General features: G+C 49.1%; 1 protein-coding gene across 1 annotated transcript; it reads left to right on the forward strand.

Moving 5' to 3' along the window:
• Positions 1 to 2367: 2367 nt before the first annotated feature.
• Positions 2368 to 20969, forward strand: SORD (sorbitol dehydrogenase). The gene is made up of 9 exons (XM_050309619.1): positions 2368 to 2498; positions 6435 to 6468; positions 7150 to 7314; positions 8988 to 9147; positions 11711 to 11829; positions 12080 to 12145; positions 17969 to 18144; positions 18946 to 19067; positions 19829 to 20969. The coding sequence occupies exons 1-9, from the start codon at positions 2427 to 2429 to the stop codon at positions 19992 to 19994; spliced, it is 1080 nt and encodes a 359-aa protein (XP_050165576.1). The 5' UTR covers positions 2368 to 2426; the 3' UTR covers positions 19995 to 20969.
• The last annotated feature ends 1129 nt before the right edge of the window (positions 20970 to 22098 follow it).

Genomic DNA, 22098 nt, shown 5'->3' on the forward strand with positions numbered 1-22098 from the left:
CATGGCAGGGAGGAGCAGAAGAGCTGAAGGAACCAGTTCCCCTACCCCAGCAAAAAGCCACTTATTGCCCAAAGGCTGGTAAGTAACCTCCCTCCTCCCCTTCTTGTTGCAGGGCAGGAGCAGAGGCTGCAGACACAGGGCTGTGTTGGCATCACTGCATCTTGAGAAGAGCCGGTAGGGACAAGACAGGACCACAGCACTTCAAACCTGTCTCCCTACCCTGTCAAGTGACACCCTGGGAACACCAGCAGCCCAAGCTGGTTCTCCAGAGCACTCCCTGGTGTGCACAGAAGCCACTTTCACAGCAAGACAGACCACCATGTGGTGGTTGAAACATATATTTTTGGGGGCTGCCCAACACACCTGCCATCAGCCTGGTCTGAGTTATACCCACAGAGGAAATCCCAGCTGCATGCAAGGAACCAGTACAGCTTTGGCAATGCAGCCTGCAACTGGGCTTCAGGAAATGTAGGAAGTTCAAATGGAGAGAAATTATCCAGAACAACCACTGAGCCTGTGAGAAATCTCCCTTGGGAAAGGAGGAACAAGGCTGCATGGGAATGGACAGCTTCCTGTGTATCCCCAGCCACAATTAATTCTAGGGAACTCTGCTTATTCAGGGTTTTAGCTGTAGATCAGCAATATTGCAGAAGAGAGTCATGAGGAAAGCAGGATTTAGTGCTGCAGAAGATGAAGATGATTCCTGTGACAGCTCCCAGTGGAGCTCCTGACACTCTGCAATGCACCTGGGGAGTAAAACTGACCCAAGAACACAAAGGATTTGGATCATAGCAAGAGTCCTGAGTTCCCAGTGGAGCTCCCAGGCCATACCTCCAGTGTTTCTTCAGATTTAGGGAGCCCAAGGGTCCAGCTGTGTGGTGCTGTGTGCAGGATATCATGGTGAATCCCACACAGATAATTAGTGTGGCAAGTTAAGTCTGGAGTCAAATACATTCTAAAAAGGAGAGGCACAAGCAGGTGCCTTGAGAAAACAACCATGTCTAGGAAAAGATGTCCATTACATAAAACACAAATATTGCTGCTTCAATGGATGTGTCGGGAACTGCATTGTTGTGTAAACACTGAGTAAGGTGTTTTGTCACACACTTCCCCTGCCCTCAGAGTAACCACAGGAGTGGCTCACAGGCACTGATTTGATGCTGATTCTGACTCTAATAAGTCTTCCAGGGAATTATGCTGAAAGGGGAAAAAACCCCCACATCAGTCCTCATGTGACTGGGATGTGAAACATTGTTATACGGAAACTAAATTCATAGATACACTCAATCATGAAATGAGGAGGAAGAAATAAACACAGGCTATTTTTAGTTGATTCTGGCAACTTTGCATGACAAATCCTGTATATTTTCCAGTTTTCCAAGGAAGACAAACTTGGAAAGCTTTCAACTGCAGAATGTTCTTAGAATGCTCTTCTGTCTGATGAGCAGGGATAGGACCTGAGGGAAAGGCTGGAGCTGTGTCCAGGGAGGTTTAGGTTGGATTTTAGGAAAAGGTTCTTCCTCCAGAGGACGGTCAGACACTGAACAGGCTGCCCAGGGCAGTGGTCACAGCCCCAAGGCTGACAGAGCTCAAGGAGTGTTTGGACAACACTCTCAGGCACAGGGTGGGATTGTTGGGGTTGTTGGAGTTGTTGACCAACTCCACTTGAGTGGAAAACCTCTTGTCCCCCAAAACCATAAACCCTGAAAACTGCACTCTTTTCCCCAATAAGCCATTTTAGCAGCTGAGATAACCACACTCCTATGATGCCATGTCCAGGCAAGCCCACAGACCAGGACTTTAATGGATTTTAGTCAAAGTGCAGGGCACAGTGTTACCACCAGTATGGCCTGGAGCTGGAGCAGGGGCTGGAGCTGGGAATGGGGATGAGAATGGGGCTGGAGCAGGGGCTGGGGTTGGAGCCTGGAGCTGGGGCTGCAGGCAGGGCTGGGGCTGGAGCTCAGGGTTGGAACCAGGGCCTGGAGCTGAGGCCAGGGCCTGGACCTGGAGCAGGGGCTGGAGCTAAGTCTGGAGCTGGGACTGGCCGTGGAGCTGGACCTGGAGGAGCTGGAGTTGGGGCCTGGAACTGGGGCTGCAGGAAGGGCTGGGGCCGGAGCTCAGGGTTGGAGCCAGGACCTGGAGCATGGGTTGGGGCTGGGGCCGGAGCTCAGGGTTGGAGCCAGGACTTGGAGCAGGGGTTGGAGCTGGGGCCGGGGCTGGAGCTGAGGCCTGGAGCCGCGGTTGGGGCTGTGGCTGGGCCTGGAGCGGGATCGGTCCCTCGTCCCTGTCCCTGTCCCCGTCCCGTCCGTACCCGCTTGGTGCCTGGGGGGCGGCGCCGGGGCCGGCAGGCGGGCGGGCGGGGGCCGGGGCAGGGGCGGCCCCCCCGGCGGCGGCCCTTGGACCCGGTTCTGCGCCGAGCCTGAGCCATGGCGGCGGCGGCGGCGGCGGCGGGGCAGAACGTGGCCGTGGTCGTGCACCGAGCCGGGGACCTGCGGCTGGTACTGCAGGGTCGGCGGGGCCGGGCGGGAGCGGGGCCGCGCTCCCGGGGCCGCGGGGCGGTGGTGGGGGGCTGGTGGCAGCTCCCGCGGGTCTCGAGGCTGAGCCCCCGCACTTGGGGGTGTCCGGCCAACCCGGTCCCTCCCGTTCTTCCCCTCTGGTCCCCCCGGTGCCGGGCTGCGAGCGGGGAAAGGCAGCGGCTTCCACTTTCCTGGGGGTGGGGGTGCCCCGTGGTTGAGGCCCCTGCAGCCCCAGTCCCTGTTTAGCAGCTTTGGGCTCCTCACAGCGGTACAGGGAATGACCCGGACAGGGAACGGAAAACGCACCTGCCCTCGTGTGCCTGGAAGGTGAAACATTCTTGCTAGAGAAATAAATTCGTCGATACACGCATTCATGCAAGCAGGAGGGTGCTATAACTATTCGAAAAACGGTCTATTTTCAGATGGTTCTGCCAACTTTACATGAAAAAGCCTGTACGTTTTCTACTGTTTTTCCAGTTGGAATGCTTTCAGCTGCAGAATGCTCTTAGGGGACACTGGAGGGGATAATCTTCTTTAGATACTTGCCAATTCCGTTTGAGTGGAAAACCTCATATCCCTGATAGCCAGAATCCCTGAAATCTCCATTTTTCCCCAACAAGCCATTCTCATAGCTGAGACAGATGCTCCCAGGGAGCAGGGATGGAGGGTAGTTGCAGCTGCTTTGAGCTGTCAGAGCCCAGGTGAGGAGCAGAACAGAGGTCTCAGATGGAGCAGGTGTTGCAGGACCCTCCTGCACGGTGTGTGTTTGTGTGTGTGTGTGGGAGTATGTTGTACTTTTAAAGTACTTCAGGCTCGTTCTGCTTCTCTCATTGTGAACAATTGGCTCTTCCTGGCTGCTGAATCATCACGGCACTGTTGAGGATCTGTGTTTGCCAGTTTTACGAGTGCCAAATGGGGGAAGGAAGATTTCCATGGGCAAACATTGGCAGGCAGCTTTCTGTACACAGTCCTTGCAGAAGGGCTCTTGGGAGAACATAGACTTTGGATACCTGCAGTGCCTTGTTTGGGGGATGGTTATCAGGGAAGCAGTTGATTTTTCACCATTCCTGCCCAGCCCAAACTGCATGTGCTGGAGTCTGAGAGGTGTCTGTGGGGGTGGTTCATGTGCAGCTCCCAGGCACCTTTGACACAATTGCACTTTCACTACAAGAACATGGAGCCTGACTACCAAAAGAAATAAAGATGGGTTGAGAATTGCGGTGGTCCCTCTATTTCAAGAAATGTTTTCAAGCTCCTGTGATTTGTGACATTTGTGAGGTGGACGCTGACTCCATCACATCTGTGTTACTGGTCTCTAAATTGGATTACACCCAGACGTGTGACTTTTCCTTGGGATGTTTGACATTGGAGCTGGTTACCAGTGCCCCCCTGCTTCACTGGCAGCCCCTTGGTGTCATCCTCCTGGGCTTCCCTAAAGTTTCTTTGCCACAGTGTGGATGGTGCTCACTGTTTTGACCCACTGATCATGGAAGGAGTCTCCACAGTGAGCTCTCAGTTGTTATCTGTTATTGATACCTAAAGCTGGGTGAGACCATTTTCCCGCAATTCCCACACCTTTCTTGATTATTGGCCATGTTTCCCATGGGAGAGTCACTGTGACCCCTGCCCTATGTGAAAATGCATTGACTTTGTTTTTGTTGACTCTCCTCTTGCCCTTGGGTGGTTGCCACAGGCTCAGGCTCCTGTTTGCTTCCTGTTGGGGATTTATTGGTTTTATACTTGTACCATGGCCTCTCTTTTCCTGTCTCCTTTTACAGAAAACATTTGCTGCATTTCGTTTACCAGTCACCAGGTCTTAACTTCTCAGTGAACACCACACAATACCAGAACTTATGTCTCTGGTGTTCTCTGGTTTGGTCACTCCTATTTTCTACAAATCAGGCTGGAGGATTGACTTCCCGCCAAGGTGTCTGGATTTTTTAGGCACAGATGTTACTGGGGAGAAAAAAAAAAAGTATTCTTTTTTGTACACAGACCTATCTTCAGCTGGAAGTTGGTTTTATCTCTCACCATGGACTATTTTGTTCACTGTGTTCCTCAATGGGACAAAATAACCCCCCTACATATTAAAATTACAGATACAGGTCTGAACCCAGAACACAACAATGCTGCAAAAGCTTATAACCAGCAGCCACAAAGGCTCCCAGGGCCTTCTCCTGCCCTAACCCAGCTGCCTGGACAGTTGGGTTATTATTTCAGAATCTAATTGGCCCCGCTTGGAGCTCTTCCATAGGATTGGTGAGCTTCATCCTAATTCAGGTCCAATGATAGGTCACTATCTTACACAGCCCTAACACTCAAGGTCCCTTTGACTCAGCAGTGAGATAAGGCTATCACAGAATGGTGCCTTTATGGTTGAGCAGTATTGTTTTTTAGTTGATTTAATTAAGTTAATTTAATTTAATGAATTGATTTATTTTTCTAACTTTGTCAAAGGTGCTTGCTGATCTTAGACAGGTGCCTTAGAATTTCCTTTTTCAGTTTGGGAGAAAACATTTTGATCTCGTTGGTCAGAAATAGAGTTGTGACTTTGGGAATGTGGAAGAAGCTTTAGAGGGACCCTGTTGAGGGTGACAACACCTCCCATGCAAACACAAAAATTCTTTTGTTCCTCCTCGATAAGTGGAGGGGAATAAGAGGTCTGAACATGGAAAATTTCTGTTGGTTGAATTGTATGAGAACAATTCAATGTGTTTCCAGAGTTTCTCTGTCTGTGATGTTTAGAATGGTGAAGTACCAAAGTAGGAATTGAGGAATATGTTGGGATTGAGAATGTATTTAATTAGTTAAAATGCAGAACAGTGCTCCTCAAAATTTGAGCAGCAAATGGATTTTGACGGGTTCATTGTTGGCACTGCTTTGGAGGGGCTTTTCTTAGAGACATGATCATTGAGGTGGATGCTCAGTGGGTGTTGTAGTGGCTTGGTGTTGTAAAAGCCAATAAGATGATTCCTTTTGGGTTTTGATGCAGCTGAAGGAGCTCAGTGAAGGCAAAATGCCTGCAGATCTTTTGGGTGGAAGGGTGACTTGGGGTCAAGTGACCACTCTAACTCTCCTAAATCTAACTTTGTTCATCCCATAAAGAGGTACCATGAGAATTACAAGAGGACACGACCTGAAATGGGATTTACAGTAAAGTTTAAAGATTATTTATACATTATTATTTATAAATAATCATGTAATTATTATGTATACATTATTATGCATAAATATTATGTATAAATTATGTATCAGTGGAACAGGGTGGGGAGGCCGTAGCACAGGTTGCCCAGAGAAGTTGTGGCTGCCCCATCCCTTGAAGTGTTCAAGGCCAGATGGGATGGGGCTTTGAGCAACCTGGTCTAGTGGAAGGTGTCCCTTCCACTGGAACTTGATGATCTTTAAGGTCCCTTCTAACCCAAATCATCCTGTGATTCTGTGATTCTGTACTAAAAATATTCCCTACTATTTATAATAATAACATAATCACCACAATATTAAGGCTTTACAGAAAGAGGTGGTTCAGAATTTTTCTGGTTACAGGTGATTTTTTTGGTCAGCCTTCAGAGATGATGGATTAAACTGAAGCTTGAGGCTGCTCCAGGGCAGAGAAGTTTAGTATGTGGCTCTTGTCTGGGCAGGGAAGGGAAATGAACTACAAAATAGTTTGGAGAATGGATTTCCAAACTGGCAGTTGGTCACTCAGAACAGATCCTGTAATCCTCACCTGAGCCTGGAAAATGAGCTGAGCTTAAGAAGAAGGTCCTCATTGCATAGCAGGGTCTTACTGAGCAGCCAGGACCAAATCCCTCATCTGCTTCTGGATTTACGTGAGCTAACTTGGGCTGGATTTCCACAAGGTATTCCCAGGGCTATGTAGAAGCAGCTAAATGGTTTTTTTTTTTCTTTTGTCCATAGGAAACTCGTCCAGTCCCAGAACCGGGTCCCAATGGTAGGTCTACAGATGATGCTTCTGTCTGCTTTCTTTACTAATCTCTTGGTTTTCTCATTCATTTATATATATATGAAATATTTCAGAGAAAGTATAAAATAATCTGAAAAAGACTGTGTGGCTGAAACAGATAGTGCTGCTTTTCCAGCTGAAAAGAGGAGCTGGAGCAGTCACAGACAGCCTTTATCTGGCTTTCTCTGCTTCCTGTTCCATCAGTTCATGTATGTCACATTAAATGGCTCTTTGGACATGTCAGATTATCTTATTGCAGGGTGGGCATATGAGCTGATAGAAATTTGATTCACTAACTCTCCAGGTCTGAAATCACAGCTTAGGGAGAAGGAAAAATTAAATGGACTTGCTCTTTTACTCCTGCTCCAGCAATAGTCACGCCCCTCTTAAAATGTATTATTTTGTGGACCATATTTTTTGTTGACATTAGCTTTTGTCTTACCATATTTTAATGCTTCCTGATTTGTGAATGCATGCATAGTTTATTATTTCATGGCTCATGAATGTGTGAATGTGCCATTCTGGTGTATTTATTTAATGCCAGTAAATTTGAATGTGTCAATACTGACTTGGCCTTTGCGGTGGGGCCCAGCGCCAGCCCATGTGCTGCTCTCCCAGTGCCTGAGAAGGTGAGTTTTCTACAAGGAGCTTTTCCTGCTGTTCTGGTAGAGGTCCTCCTGCGCATGCATTCCGTTGGGATCTGCGGGTCTGATGTCCACTACTGGCAGCACGGCCGGATTGGGGATTTTGTCGTCAAGGACCCCATGGTGTTGGGGCACGAAGCTTCTGGGCGAGTCGTCAAAGTGGGCTCAGGAGTGACTCATCTGAAACCAGGTATCTGCAACCAAAACTATTTGTTTGGTTTTCCTGCTAATCAGTTCCCGAAAATGTGTCCATAGCAGGCTGGGTTTCTTTAGGTCATATAAATTTATCTGGGGGTTTGAGGTCACAGCGTGACATTCCCCTTCAAAAATGTCACTGTGCTGCTATTAGTCACCCAGCTTGGCCACTGTGGTGTATGATATTCCTTAGGTAGCTTTATCCTGGGATATCTTGAGCTGGCCTGGCTGTATTTTAATGCAGAGCAGAGCATATACCAGTACAGGGTGCCTTTTAAGGAAGCTCGATAAAGCTTCAGAAACCACGTACCTTCCTCTTGCCAGCAACCAGCTGTTAATGTTTCTTCTCTGTGTGTGTTCTTGAAGTAGCAAAAGGCCTTCTGCAGTGCAGAGAGGTCACTGGAGCAACTGCTCCAGGCCCTGTGGTGTGACCTCCACTGCTCGCTGTGCTCCTGAATGTCCTAGAAAATGGGCTGAGCAGGGAATTTTGCAAAGTTTGCTGATGAGAGCAACTTAGGTGGGGTGGAGAGGATGCAGGAGAGCCAGCAAGAGTTACAGGGAGACTTGAGAGGTGCCATTAAGGTCCAGGTGAGATTCCATGCAGGTAAACATAAAGTGATGCCCACGACAGAAGAAACAAAACCAGCTTCGTAACAAAAATGCTCACTGCTGAGGGGTGAGACCTTTGGCTCTGACACTGAGTGTGGGAGCATTGCCTCAGCAATGGTGAAAAATGCAAATCACTGTTAGGAAAGGTACAGAGACTCAGAGGACATTAGTGCCCATCTGGATTCTCTGTGCAGTTCCAGTCTCCTTCTTTCCAAAGGGATGTAAAAAGGTGAGGACGGAGGAGGACAAGGAGATGATGAGACATGGAGCAGCATTTCTGTGACACGTCTCAGTCAGGAACTTGAGCTGGGAGCTTGAGAGACAGCTCAAGGATGTGTGGCACAGGTCTGAGGACTCATGAGGGGCAGGGAGAGGCCATGTAAAGCTTCCCTGTTCTCTGGTTCCTCCAATACAAGAGCAAGGGACAGTCAGAACCACGTACAGAACCACATACACTGAGATGTAGCAGACCAGGTAGTTTACACAGTGGAAAGACGAGGAGAAATTGTTCAGTGTTACTAAATACAGACAAACCTCATACAGCTTGGGAGGCTGCGAGAGCATTCAGAATGTGTGTGTCCTGCTCCTCTCACCCCCAGACGTCCCCCAAGGCCATCTCTGAGGCGATGCTGTGGCCTAGATGGTTCTTTGCTTCTGTCCATTCTCCTGCTTGTCGCCATGTCTGGCTGGAAGCCTTTGGTGGAGCTTCACTCAGAGATTTGGCTCCAATTGACTTCCTTTTCCAAATAAATGGGCTGGTTTGTGTCCCTTGTGTACTAGCAAGTTGTACTGTGGTCACACAGTTTTCTCTAGTATGGAGAAAATGTAATTGCCTCACAATTGCAATTAAATAATCATGGAATCATAGACTGGCCTGGGTTAGAAGGGACCTTAAAGCTCATCTCATTCCACCCCCTTGCCATAGGCAGGGATACCTTTCACTACATCAGGTTGCCCTGGTCCCTCATGCCTCTCTTGTTCCAGGGTTCCTGTGTTTTTTGGTGCTAGTCACACCTGTGTGCCACCCTCTCCCTGACTGACACAGCTTTTCCCTGGCAGGTGACCGTGTGGCCATTGAGCCGGGTGTCCCGAGGGAAATGGATGAGTTCTGCAAAACTGGACGCTACAACCTGTCCCCAACGATCTTCTTCTGTGCGACCCCCCCCGATGATGGGAATTTGTGCCGCTACTACAAGCACAGTGCCAGCTACTGCTACAAGTTAGTCCGTGCTCACTCTGCAGGGAAATACATACTCCCTGGCGGAAGCAATCACCTCTTGGCCCTTCTGAGTACTCTTTACGTGATCCCAACAGGTTTTGTTGCCTTCTGATCCATAAATAACATGTCTAAGCTTGGATGGCAGCCATTTTTCAAAGGGTTTGTCAGGCAGGCGTAGTTTATCCCCTCTGGTGCCAGACATAAACATTTCTTGCTTGTCTTCTGGGATGTCACTGCTGCTTTACCCTTTAATTATTTCCCTTTTCCCATTTGCTCCCTGCTCTTGGTTTGTTTTCTGCTGTCTTTTTATATCCTTGCCCTCTTAAACTGGTGCCTGAAGGTCTTTGTCTAGTTCTTTGGGCTGAACTTTGCTGCTGCTGCTTTTCAGGAAACACCATGGTGACTGCTGACACCGTGCTCTGTCATTTGAAACAAAGTTGTCTCACTTGGAGCAGAGCAGGAACAGAAAGCAGTGGCCCTGTTGAGCTGTTTTTCTTGTGTGACTCTGAGTGTCCCCACTAAGCTGCCAGCATTACACATCTGTTTTCATATCCAGTTCAGCAAACCTGAGAATGTTATTAGTTGTGGCAGGACTGACACATTTGCTTAGAAGCAGATCTGTGCTTAAACGCTCTGGCAAATCACAGAATCCCAGAATCATTTGGATTGGAAGGGACCTTAAAGCTCATCTTGTTCCATCCCCCTGCCATGGGCAGGGACACCTTCCACTTCTTCAGGCTGCTCAGAGCCCCATCCAACCTGGCCTTGAACATTTCCAGGGATGATGGGGCAGCCACTGCTTCCCTGGACAACTTGTGCCGGGGCCTTATACACTCTGGAAGCCTGAAAAGGCCTCTACAATGTTATACCCACATAAGTGCCTTTAACAAGGAGTTAAAAATAGCCCGGTTAAAAATAGTGACCCCCTGAGACTGCTCTACCTGTGCAGCATATTCTTTCTCAGTCTGTACAGGGCTGATTCTTCCATGAGCAGGAAGGTCCTTGGTATTGATCCTTGGTATCTGCACAGGGAACATTCAGGATTGCAGCGGTTGGAAGGAGGCACTTGACTGCTCTTCTCCTGAGAGTCCTAAGGCAGGAAGCTTTCAAAGCATATCTCAAGCAGCTGCTGTCAGGATGAGGTGCTGCTCTGGATGGGACTAACATCTCACTGTCCAGACCCACTGTCACTGATTTCCTGTGTATTAAAATAATATTTTCTGACAACATCACAAGTTTTTACGTGGGAGGGCATGGCTGGTTTGTAGCTGTCTTCTTCCAGGGTTTTGTGCTTTTTTTCTCCAATTTGAGTAAATATAATTTTGGCTATCTTATTTTGGTTTTGAGCTTTGAAATGCAAAGCCTGGACTTGGTGCTCCTGGTTTCAGATCTGCAGTGCTGTGGCTGGCTGATGAAGAGCAGATTCCCTGGCATGAAGCTGCTCTGCCAGGACAGATTTGCTAGGAACAACTGATGGCTGAGCTCAGAGGGCTCTTGCACATTTGGACAGTTATTGTCTGTCCTGCTGGTGAGCAGACTCTCTGTTGGATGCTCCAAGTAACTTGATGAAGGTGGAATCATACTGTGAACCTGCTCTCCCTATTGACAGGGCAGTGCCCAGATCCAACAGGAGCAAAAGTGATGCCGAACTCTGTGACAGATGAACTCTTGGAGTCAGACCTTTAAAGTCTCTTGGAGATAAGGGACATGCAGATATCTTACAGTTGTCTTCCCATAACCATTATTTCCATTTCTTTGGCTTCATGTTGTCCTGGCTGAGATCTGACCTTAACCTTCCCGAGGCTGTCAGAAAAACCCTCCTGGCAGGTGCAGCTCCCAGCACCCTCTGTGAGGGAGCCCATGCTGGTGGCTCCCTGGTGGGCAGCATTGTGGGGCTGAGATTTATTCTGTCAGCAGTTCAGAAGGGTTTCACCCCCCTCTGCCTTTTTCCATCACTCACACTTGCTGCGTGATGGGGCTGTTTCTGTCTAAAGACTGCTGGGAGAGTGTGTGCTGGAACCAGTCTGCTGGTTTAAAACACTTAGTGTATCAGGGGAGGAGATACCAGGTGTTATGGGGAGACCTGGACCTGCCTGCCTTTCCTGGTGGCATCACCTTTGGCAGCCAGACATTTTCTAAAAGTACGGAGCTGAGTGATCCAACGCAGGTGAGAGTACTGGGATCTCACTGGTGGGAACTATCCATGGGGCAGCCCTTGGGTTTGGTCCATATGCAACTGGGGGGTTTATTCCAAAGGGAATGAGTGTCAAAGGAGTCTTTGGGTTCACTCATCAAGTACTGGAGAGTTGATGTGGGGAAGTTTGTGGGTCCCTGTGTTTGGTGCTTGAGCAAACCTCGCTGGTTTAGGTGCACTTGATGATGCTTCAGAGGAGAAAAACAGGCAATAGAACCTCTTGAAAGACATTCCAGCCTGGCATTTCTCTTACCAAGGGTGAGAGTGGGTTTTGCCACTGTGATTTACACCCATGTTAGGTCTTCAAGTGTCATGGCTTTCCTTATCACCCTCATAAACCTCTTTGATGACTGTGTCCCGTTCTTGCAGGCTTCCAGATAACGTCACCTTTGAAGAAGGAGCCCTTATTGAGCCCCTGTCAGTGGGAATCCATGCCTGTAAAAGAGCAGGAGTCACTCTGGGAAGCAAAGTCTTCGTGTCTGGCTCTGGTATGGTGAACACATTCAGTCCTTTGGTTCCCTCTCTGCTGAGAGGGAATGGGCAGGGCTCAGGGTGAGCTCCTGGTCTCTGCTGTCAGTGGGGGTCATGGCACAGCTCTGGGGATTCCAAGGGGGACCTTGAGGCTGCCAGAGCCTCCTTTAGCCCAGGAACATGCAGGGCTCTGGGTTCAGTGTTCAGAACCTGTGGCTGGTGCTGCCTGGCAGCAGTACATGTTCTCTTTCATCCCCTCTTGCCCAGGACCAATTGGCCTCGTTAATGTGATTGTTGCTAAGATGATGGGTGCAGCTGCCGTGGTGGTCACAGGTAAGTCCTTGTATTCCTTGTGTGCCTATTTCCCATGATACAACACTTTCACAGAATCACACAATCATTAAGGTTGGAAAAGACCTCTTAAATCATTGAGCCCATCCATTAACCCAGCATTGCCAAGCCCAACTGTGTCCATAAGTGCCACATCCACTTTTTTTTTTAACACTTCCAGGGACGGTGATCTCACCACTTCCCTGGGCAGCCCATTCCAATGCCTGATCACCCTTCCAGGGAAGATATTTTTCTCTAACATACAACTTAAACCTCCCTTGGCACAACTTGAGACCCTTTTCTCTTGTCCTGTCCCTTGTTCCCTGGGAGCAGAGCCTTACCCTCACCTGGCTCCACCCTTCTGTCAGGGAGTTGCAGAGAGTGTGAAAGTCCCTCCTGAGTCTCCTTTTCTCCAGGCTGAGCCCCCCAACTCCCTCAGCCACTCCTGGCGCTTCAGGCCCTTCCCTGGCTCTGTTCCCTTCTCTGGATGTGCTTCGGCATGTTGACTAGTTCCAAATTATTCCTTCAAGTTTGCTGCTGGGGAAGGCAGCCCAGGCAAATCTGTTTGTGACTGGAGTAGTAGCATGTGCCTGTTTGGAGGGAATTCTGCTAAACTTCTTGTTCCCTGGGACAAGACTTTTATCTCTACCCTAATTGGGATCTCCAAGAAGATGCAGTTTGCAACTCCTCTGTTGGGTTAGAGGACCAGGGTCATAACTCCTGAATCCCAGCATGGACAAGTTGTGTGGGTGGAGTAGCCTCAAGAAGAACAATCCAGAATAAAGAGGTTAATCAATGGTCCGTGTATCAGGCCTAGAGACCTTCTTCAGACTTTGAGCAGGTATTTTGGAAGAGTCAGTGAATCTGTATGTCAGCTCTGAGTTTCAGAAGCTCTGCTTGCTCCTGGTACCTCTGATCAGTGGCTATTTTCTTTTTATTTCTCCATTTTGAGCTCTTTTGACATCGACTTTGTGTTTTAGCTCCGGCTTATAAACCAAGCCTTGAGAATCAGGTTTTACCTTCCCTGTAGTGCCTTTATCTTAGACCTTCATAATATCTAGTGTTCTAGTATCCACCCTGGCACGCAGACCAGGCAACACAATGCATTTTATACCCCTTTTGGGGCTATTCTTGGAGGTTTGATTTTGCAGGTTATTTTTTTTCCTCTGGTGGTGCTGTGTGGTGGCCCGAACAGTGTTTGCATAGTTTTTTCTGTGTGCAGCCACACTGCTTCTCACTTGTCTTTCTCTGCCCTTCTTTCTGCTCCTGTTGGGGGTTTCATTTTCCACTGGTTATCCACATTGACTGAAATGGCCTTTTCAGAGTCCCTGCATTTCAGAAATGGGCCTTCTTGCACAACTGAGGTTTCTGGGCCAGCTGCTGCTTACAGCAATGTCTTTGTCTAGCTGCATCTGGAAAACCTCTGAGGAAGGAGATCCCATCTTTCAAGGTACCTACTCCGAGTTTGCACCACCTCTTAATGAAGAAGCTTTTCCTGGGGTGCACTCACAAACTGTCATTTGTGGGGATTTCCCCTTGTTGGCGAGAGATGAAATGAGTTTTCATCACCTCTGCAGCTGCCCTTGAGGTTGTTGCAGAGCTGTTTCATCTTTTTATCCCATGCTAAGGCAGCCCAGCTGCCTCCACCTCTCATCCAGGGTTCAGTCTCTCTCTGTAGCTTGCCCAAAAGAAGGGAGAGCTGGAGAAACCTCAGGGTGTTCACTGGTTGAAATCTCCATCTGGGGTTCGAGCAGGGCCTGGAATTAGTGTCTCCAGCTCTCACTGAAACTCTCTGATCCTTCTGACTGGTGATGGCCAGAAGGAGCAGTTACAGGTGCCACTGGACAATGAGCAAGGGTTACTGCAGTGCTTTTGGGTCAAAGCCCCAACCTGGACCTGTCAGAAGGCTGCTGCTCACCTCCCATGCTTTGGGCCAGGTGTATTTTTGAGCTCTCAACTACTATGTTTCCATCTTTGGGTTAAGAGATAAAATTCAGGTCCCACCCTCTTGCCTTTGCAGAAACATCCTTCAGTAGTAGCTCAGGTCAAAAACCGAGGCAGATTATTGCCTTCTCCTCCCTTAATCCTCTTGCTGCCAAGTCCAGGGCATTTTTAGTTCTGCTGGCCTCACCCTGAAGGTGTGTATGCTTGATGGACGGGATCAGTCCACACCTCAGATTTTGTGAAGTGTTGTCATTTGTGGATGGTGTTTGCTGTAGCAGGAAAAACAGCTCTGCTCCTGAATCACATACAAGGAACTTTGCTGCCCAGCTGGGCTGGTGCAGGGGCTGGGGGTGACCCCGCTCCTGGGTGGGGAAGAGCTTTGTGAGCTGGCAGGGGTTAGTGGGGCTGAGGCAGCTGGCTCAGCCTGTCACCCCATTCCCACTCCTGCCTGGGTGTATCTTCCCTGTAACTGCGAGCTGCTGCTGCCTCTGCCCATAGGCTGCTGCTGGGGGCCCTGGGTGAGCTGCTCTGGGTATCATGTGCCACAAGACTCCAAGTGGCCACAGAAAGTTCCTGGTGCCTGGTTTGTAGGGTCAATAGGCTTGAATACATGGAATTATCCCTTCTTATCTCTATGTGCTGGCCTAGGTAGTGATTGTGACTCACAGACATCTTGCACACAAGAGGGGTTTGGCTGAGATGCTGAAAGACACCCATGGAGGTGCTGTCCCAAGTTATTTGTGTATGACATGAGCTGAGGAGTGGGTTTGGTTTGGCTCGTTGTCCCTTGGGATTTTGCTGCCCTTCTCAGGGAATTGTTTTTTGTGTCAGCTTTAGGAGCCAACACCCATGAGATTCCTGTCTGCCCACAAAGGCCCTCTTGTATTTTGTGATCAGGTTCTTTGAATTCATTGCCCAGAATTTTTATGATGTGTTTGTCTGTGAGGAGCTTTGTCTGTGCAGCACTTAAGGCTTTAAATGTTTGTGTTTGTTTTGACAAGCTGCTCACAAATATAGAAATATTTAGAAAAGCTTTTTCCTCGTCTGGGGAGAACTCATCTCCTGTAGCTTCTGTCTTTGTTTCACCTGGAGTGTTTGATGTATTTAATGGGCTCCAGCTGGGTGAGAAGATCAATTTGTTTCCTGGGTCCTCATCTACTCTTCACAAAGGTCTGTGTCTTTCTCCACTCCACTACTGAGTGGGTGTGATTGATATTTATGTACAACCTTCTCCTGTCCTTCTGCCTTGCTGCTGCTCCGAAGAGCTGCTTTTCTCCTTAGAAACACATAAAAGCCCAGCAAGTGAAGGGACCATTTAAGTGTTTGTATGGCAGTGTTGGGCTCTCTTGTCTTGCTCTGTCTGTCACTAAAGTTGCACTTAGTAATTCCTATTTAAGGGAAATTATTGCTCTTGTGCTGTCTGAACCCTAAGTTCTGGGTGGTGGTGCCTCCAGAAACCCTAGAAGTCAAGGTCAGGGAGGATGAATAACTGTCCAGAGCTCAACTCTATTGAGAAAGAAGATCAACACAGAAAGTGTGAGAGCTTCAAGAATAATTAGCTGTCAAGTTGGCTCATAAACCATCGTGAGAAGCTTAAAGGTAATTTGATAACTTATTTGGAAGCAGAGACACGGGGCTGCTCTTGTTCTGGCAGCAAAACTTTAATTAGCTGCAGTGGCCAGGAAGTGAAAACAGATTTCTGACTAGAGACAAGATGCAACCCTGTAATTGTATAATGGAATTTTCTTGGGAAAATTCCCAAGAGCTGTGTGGGGTTTGGCCTAGTAAGGTTTAAAATTCAAACTTGGTCCCTCCCAAGACTCACAAGAGTCTGGAGCTCTGAACAAACCAGTAACCTGCAGATCTGTCTGCTTCAGGAAGCGCTTCATGGTGATTTACTTAGGCCAGAGATGTTACTGCAGTCTTGAGCTGGGCTGATGGTTCCATGTGCCTCTCTGAGCCAGGACTTCCTTCCTCAGCAGGTCAGCAAACCAGAGGCCAACTACAGCAAAAGGAGAGGGAGGCTTTTTTTACTGCCCGAGAGTGATTTTTGTGGCCACTTTGAAACACACTGGCTGTCCTGTCACTCCAGGACAAAGCCTCTGGATTATTTCTGCCAGAGAGACAGTTTAAAATACTTTAGTGACTGGGCAGATACTAAAAATGGCTGAGCCCAGCTGTGTCTGCTGTGAGCTGGTGTTGTGAGACCAAACTTCACAGGGAGTTGGGTCCGTTGCTGGGAGCACTGTTGAGCCCTGTGGTGTCCTTGGCATACACAGGTTGGGGAGACATCAACCATGCTGGGCAGAAGTGTTTCTTATCACTTCAGATGCCTCCAAAAGCCCCTGCCCATGCTCTTGGGGCACAGGAGGTCTCTGAGTGCAGCTCAGCTGGGGTCAAGCATGACCATATACACATGGCTTGGAGCCCAATGCCCAGAGCTTGGGAGGGACAGACCTTACTAATCCTCCTGCAGCCACAGGAATGAGAGCCCACATTTAGGCTTTCAGGGTGATGCTGCCCTTACTTTTCAGCCTTAGCTTTTCCTCTTTCATCTACATTTCATTCCCCTTTGTTTCCATTCTTGAAACTCCCTCCACAGCTCTTCTGGGTGCTCATCTCGGTGGGTGTGCCCCACACCTGGCATACCAATCCCTCTCACTGCCTGTGGGGTCTTGTCCATCACCTGCCCTGCCAGTGAGTCCCATCCTGTTCCCTGTGTGATGGGCAGGTAGAACCTCTGGCCCAGCTCCTTCCTCAGCATGTGGCTGAGTCAGAGTGGCTCATGTCAAAGCACTGACCTCATCCTCCTTCTCTTTTCCCTTGATATTTTCACCCCACCCCATCTGACTTCTCTGAAGACTGTACCCTGGTGAGAGGGGTGTTTTGCTCCCCTCTGTGTGTCCTAGAGAGGAGTGTGCCCATGGCAAAGGCATCGTTTTCTGAGTCGTCAGGCTCAGGACATCTGAGAGGAGACACTGTTCACCCCTCAATTTTGGGTCTAGGAAATCTTGGCTGTTACAGCTCTTGATTCAGCCATCATTTCCAGTGCCAGCCTGCAGACCCCTGTAGACTACTGTTTTAGTGCAGGGCAAAAAGTTTTTTGGCCTGGGAAATGCCACTCTACTCCTTAGCTGTCCAACTCCTTATCTCCAGAGATGTCCTGGTCACCAATGGTGCCTGCAGAGGGATGGGTGGCTTCCTTTCACAGGATGTGGAAGAGACAGTGCCCACCAGGGCAACTTGCACCATGGTACAAACCATCCTGTGGATCTTCAGAAGGTATTTACTTTGCTGTCAAGAACCCTCAGGACAGAGTACTGGAATCGAGCCACGCCCTCACAGATGTTTATCATCACCAGCTTTGTTGCCCTGTGTTTGTGGGGTGTCTGAGGTCCACCCTATTACCAGATCCACTCCCTTTTTTCTTTATGGGATTGTCTGTTTGTTCATCTGTGACAGAAACTGTCTGAGAGATGCTCAGCAGTCTCCAGTGCTATTACCAGGAGGGTAAAGAAGCAGGAGATGTCTGTGACAGCAGGGACACGTAGTGTTGACAACTGATGTTTTCTGCAGTTCACTCAGCCAAAAGCACCAGCCGAGGGTTCACTAAGGAAACCCTCAGAGACCTTGTGGTCTGCTCTCATCTGGTACCACATTAATGATCCTCTGAGCTTGAGGTCTCCTGTCAAAAGGCTTCTTGGTGCTGTGCTGTCCATACCCAGGTGATTTCTGGGCTGTCAAGGAGCAAGGTCAGAGCAACCTTGCCCTTGGTTTGTGCCCTTTGGGAAGTGTCATTGGGGGTGGGAATAAATAATGTGAAGAGTCAGGGAAGGAAAATGCAAGAGTGGTGGTTTTTTGCCTTGTTTTGCTTTTCCCCAGATTTATCTGCCTCTCGCCTGCAAAAGGCCAAGGAGGTGGGGGCAGATTTTACCGTTCAGGTGAAGAACGAGACCCCGCAGGAGGTGGCCTCCAAAGTGGAAGATGTGCTTGGCTGCATGCCCAACATCACTGTGGAGTGCACAGGGGTGCAGGCCTGCATTCAAGCTGGCATTTACGTGAGTACCACTTGTCCCCAAGGTAAAGCAGGGATGGCATTGGTCTGGTTTTGTCTGGGATGCTGCAGTAAATGAGTTATTTCACTCTCATGGTGCTTAATTTCACTGGGCTTGGTATGGGGAGAGAAGGTGTTCATTAGATAGCAAACAAAGAGAGGCAGTTGAAGAGTTAACAGTGGCATGGGGATAACTGATAATTTGGTGCTCAGATGCTAAACTACTTCCCAAAGAGACCCCAGTAAGACCCCAAAACCCAAGCATGGTTGTGCAGGGAGCTGGTATAAGCAGGACATCACCTTCTGTTAAGCTGAAGTTGCGTCCAAATAAGGAGAATAATGAAGAAAATTAATTCCAGAAGGTGAAGGAAGCAGTTAAGGAAGGGATATTTTGCTGCCATGAACATACTAACAAAAGGATGGGACGAAGGTAGTGGGGAGCTTCACAGGGAAAGGACAGAAGGGGAATGGGACAAGCGGCAAAAAGAGAAATTCCAGTGAAGCACCAGGTTTAGTTTTAAATCTTTCCTATTGAAATCCCCAAGTACGCTTTGTAGACCTAAATGCCAGCCATTTTTCAGAATGAGATTTAGATACCAGAATCTTTCAGATATTTTCAAAAGATTGCATTTTTAGCCTTCTGTGTGTTTCACTCTTACGGGCTCCTGACTGCATCCTGCCTCTCCCCTGGCTTCTCCTGCATTCACTGCAGCCACAAAATGTGCCTTTATTTTTGACAGACCTTGCACAGGCTCCAGCAACTACATTTTGCAAAATGTAACATGTTTGTGTGTTTGTTCTCCAGGCCACTCGTTCTGGTGGGACCTTGGTGCTCGTGGGGTTGGGCCCTGAGATGGTGACAGTGCCCATTGTGAATGCAGCCGTGCGGGAGGTGGATATCCGGGGGATATTCCGCTACTGCAACACGTGAGTCTCATGGAGGGTGGGCTCATGTGTCTCCAAGCTTGTCTTTAGAATTATTCAGAGCTATAGTTTCTTACCAGTGGAGAAAGAATCTTTGCTTGATCTGTAGCTCTCCAGGAAGAATTTATGGGATGTTATCAAGCTCCTTCTTAAAATGAGAAATGTCTTTAGGCAGTTTGGAAATTAGATTAGCTGCTGCATCCCTTTGTATCCCTATTGCTCTAACTTGGCCCATTCCTAGTTGGACTCCATGATTGTGGTTGGACTTGATGATCTTTGGAGGTCTTTTCCAACCTCAGTGATTCTATGATTCTAAGTGGAGAAGCAATGCAATCCAACTGAAGAAGCTGGAAGCTGACTGAGGCTTTTCCTTTCCTCTCCTGCACTCAGTCCATGAGTTTGAGCTTCACAGTGGTCAGTGTGCAAGCGAGGAGGCCAGGTGAGAGGAGAGCAGAGCATGGCAGTTTGGTTTTCCTTCAGTACTTCCAAAGCAGTTGTTTCCTTGATTTTCACTTGCTTCCTACTCAGCCAACTGTCTGTGAAGCAGAGCCTGCCGCCTCAGTGCTTAGCAGCCCAGCTCAGTTGGCTTGTCCCATCTCCCATGGTGGATGCTTGAGATTCCCTCTCCAGAAGATTCTTTGCAGGCGAAAGTCCCCTTGGCTGCCTGGGCTAAGGAGATAACTGGAATGAATCAGGCTCCTCCCTTCTCTTTCCTTGGGCTCCAAAGCAGTGCTTGCTCTCATCCCCTGCTGTTTTCCTTGCAGGTGGCCCGTGGCCATTGCTCTGCTCGCATCCAAGCGGATCAACGTCAAGCCCTTGGTTACGCACCGCTTCCCCCTGGAGAAGGCTCTGGAGGCATTTGAGACCACCAAGAGGGGCGAGGGGGTCAAAGTCATGCTGAAGTGTGATCCCACTGACCAGAGTCCCTGAGTTGCTGCAGTGCCCAGCCCTCACCCCACTGCACAAACCTGCCTGGGGTACACAGGATGAGTCTGCGGGAAGGAGGTTGATGGGGGACTGTTGCATGTTTGTGGTCACCTTGCACAGGTGCTTCTTGTACCTAGAAAATCAAAAGGTGATGAGGGTGAGTGGCACTGGGGTACACCATTAAAGCACTAACAGGTAGCTATGAATGGATAACCAATAGTTTGAATCAAAATGTTGGGTTAGAGATGACGGTTTTCACAGTTGGCTCTTCCCCAGCAGCCCCCCAGCAGAGCCTGGCCTGGTTCCTCTATGCTGGGGGAGGTGCTGGCACTCCGCCTTCCCATCCCACACTGCAGCTCTTCCTGCATGACAATCCCTGGATGTGAGATAGCCCTATGTGAATATTTCCCTTTCCCATTGCACCTTCCCTTAGGGATGCTCAGGGATTGTACAGCCTGTGGAACAAAGCCTGGCCATCCTCCCTCCCAGGGGAGCACCAGCATATTCAGGTCTTCTCTCCATGCTCTTTGCAAATATCCCACAGCTCAGAGCCCAGGGTTTTTGTGAAACTGGTCTGGAGGCCAGCAGGGACCACACCTCCTGTGTCACCCCCTAGTAGCTCCTTGTGGGACCACTTCAGGCTGGGAAACTGGGACTGCTGAGGGCCCTGTCCTTATGTGGCTCCCCAAGAGGGGCTGCTGTTGGAGGACACAGCTGCTTTTAGCATGGAGGGGAACGCAGGGGAGCCGTAAGGGGACAGCATCATTCAAAGGTTTTACCACTACAAACAAATCATACTTTTGGGGGAGTATCAGGCCTTCCTGCTGAGTTTGTGAGCCATGAAAGAGGTACTAATGAGGTAGCAGGTTGCAGATAAAATCTAATCTTTGATTACAGTCATGTTAATTTTACTACTGAGAGATCAGTTCCTTCCTTGGGCTGGTACTGAACTTTCCTCAATAAATGCTGCCTACCTGAGACCTGCCTGGTATGTCCCTTTAATTGTGTGGTGGCAGGGTTGGAGGAGTTTCTGACTTTGGGCCCTGGTGACTGTGCAGACCTGGGCCTTGCCAGGCTGCAGGTTGAGCTCGATGTTGGCAAGACTGTGAGACCTCAAATGATCCAACAACTTGCAAATCAAAACTTATGTTTATTCCAGAGGTGGCCAAGTTAATCCTGGCAGAGGTGGAAGCCCCCAAGTCCATGCTGAGTTTTACAGGGATGAGACATAACCCAAGGGAACTTTCTGTTGCCAGAAGAAGTGGCCAAAGTATGTGCCCAGCACATTCCAGTGCTGGGGGGATTCCCACTGGCATGGCTGGGCGACCACTGGCCATCCCGACTCCCATGCCGGAGGGAGCCCCATAGCCAGCCTGGGGGACCAGGCCATCACAACAGTCTGTTATTACTGGGAAATGGAAGCTTGCTCCCTGTGCTCTTGGGGGACTGTTTAACATCTGGAGGGCTGGAGCTATTCCCATGGCTCAGCCTGTTTGGGTTCTTCGGCTAATTTGCTCCCTTGACAGGTCTTGCTGGGGTCATGGACACTGTAGGGGTATTGCAGAGTGTGATGGGTCTGGTGGGGCACAGTCTGTGGGGCTGTGTCTGTATCCCCCACCCTGACCCCACGTATGTCACCAGTGCAGGGGACCCTCACTCCAGTTTAACCCATTTCCCAGTGAGCTGGAGTTAATGCTCTGTGCCAAGAGCAAGGCCAGCACTGTGCCACGAGTATGGCAAATCTCCAGGGGACCAAGAACCAAGTACAAGAGGTAAGTGTTTGAATACTTTGAACAGCTTTATTTAAGCTCAACCACAGCCTGCAAGAGCGGCAGTGATGCAAAGCCAGGCATTACTTAAACAAGCACAAGTGATCCCTGATCGAAGGACAGTGATGCTGCTGAAAAAAGTCAATGCAAACACAACTAAGGCCCTTGGTAAACCCAGAAAAGGCTCAGAGAGCTAACAAGCAGGCACCCACGAGCGTATTCAGAAAACTGAGTCTGTTTCAAGGAGAGGGATGTTGGGGAGCTCTTTGGCTCCTCACCCCACGTGTGCTCCACATGGGTCTTGGGGCAAAGTGCTGTGAATTCAGGTTGTGCAGGCA

The sequence above is a fragment of the Myiozetetes cayanensis genome, unplaced genomic scaffold, assembly GCF_022539395.1.
Source record: "Myiozetetes cayanensis isolate MyiCay16 unplaced genomic scaffold, myiCay2020 scf14, whole genome shotgun sequence".
Lineage (NCBI taxonomy): Eukaryota > Metazoa > Chordata > Aves > Passeriformes > Tyrannidae > Myiozetetes > Myiozetetes cayanensis.

Coding starts and splice junctions, on each gene's coding strand:
- SORD (XM_050309619.1), top strand. CDS start 2,427: ATGGCGGCGGCGGCGGCGGCGGCGGGGCAGAACGTGGCCGTGGTCGTG. Junction 9,148..11,710: donor AGTGCCAGCTACTGCTACAA/GTTAGTCCGTGC, acceptor CCGTTCTTGCAG/GCTTCCAGATAACGTCACCT. Junction 19,068..19,828: donor ATATTCCGCTACTGCAACAC/GTGAGTCTCATG, acceptor TTTTCCTTGCAG/GTGGCCCGTGGCCATTGCTC.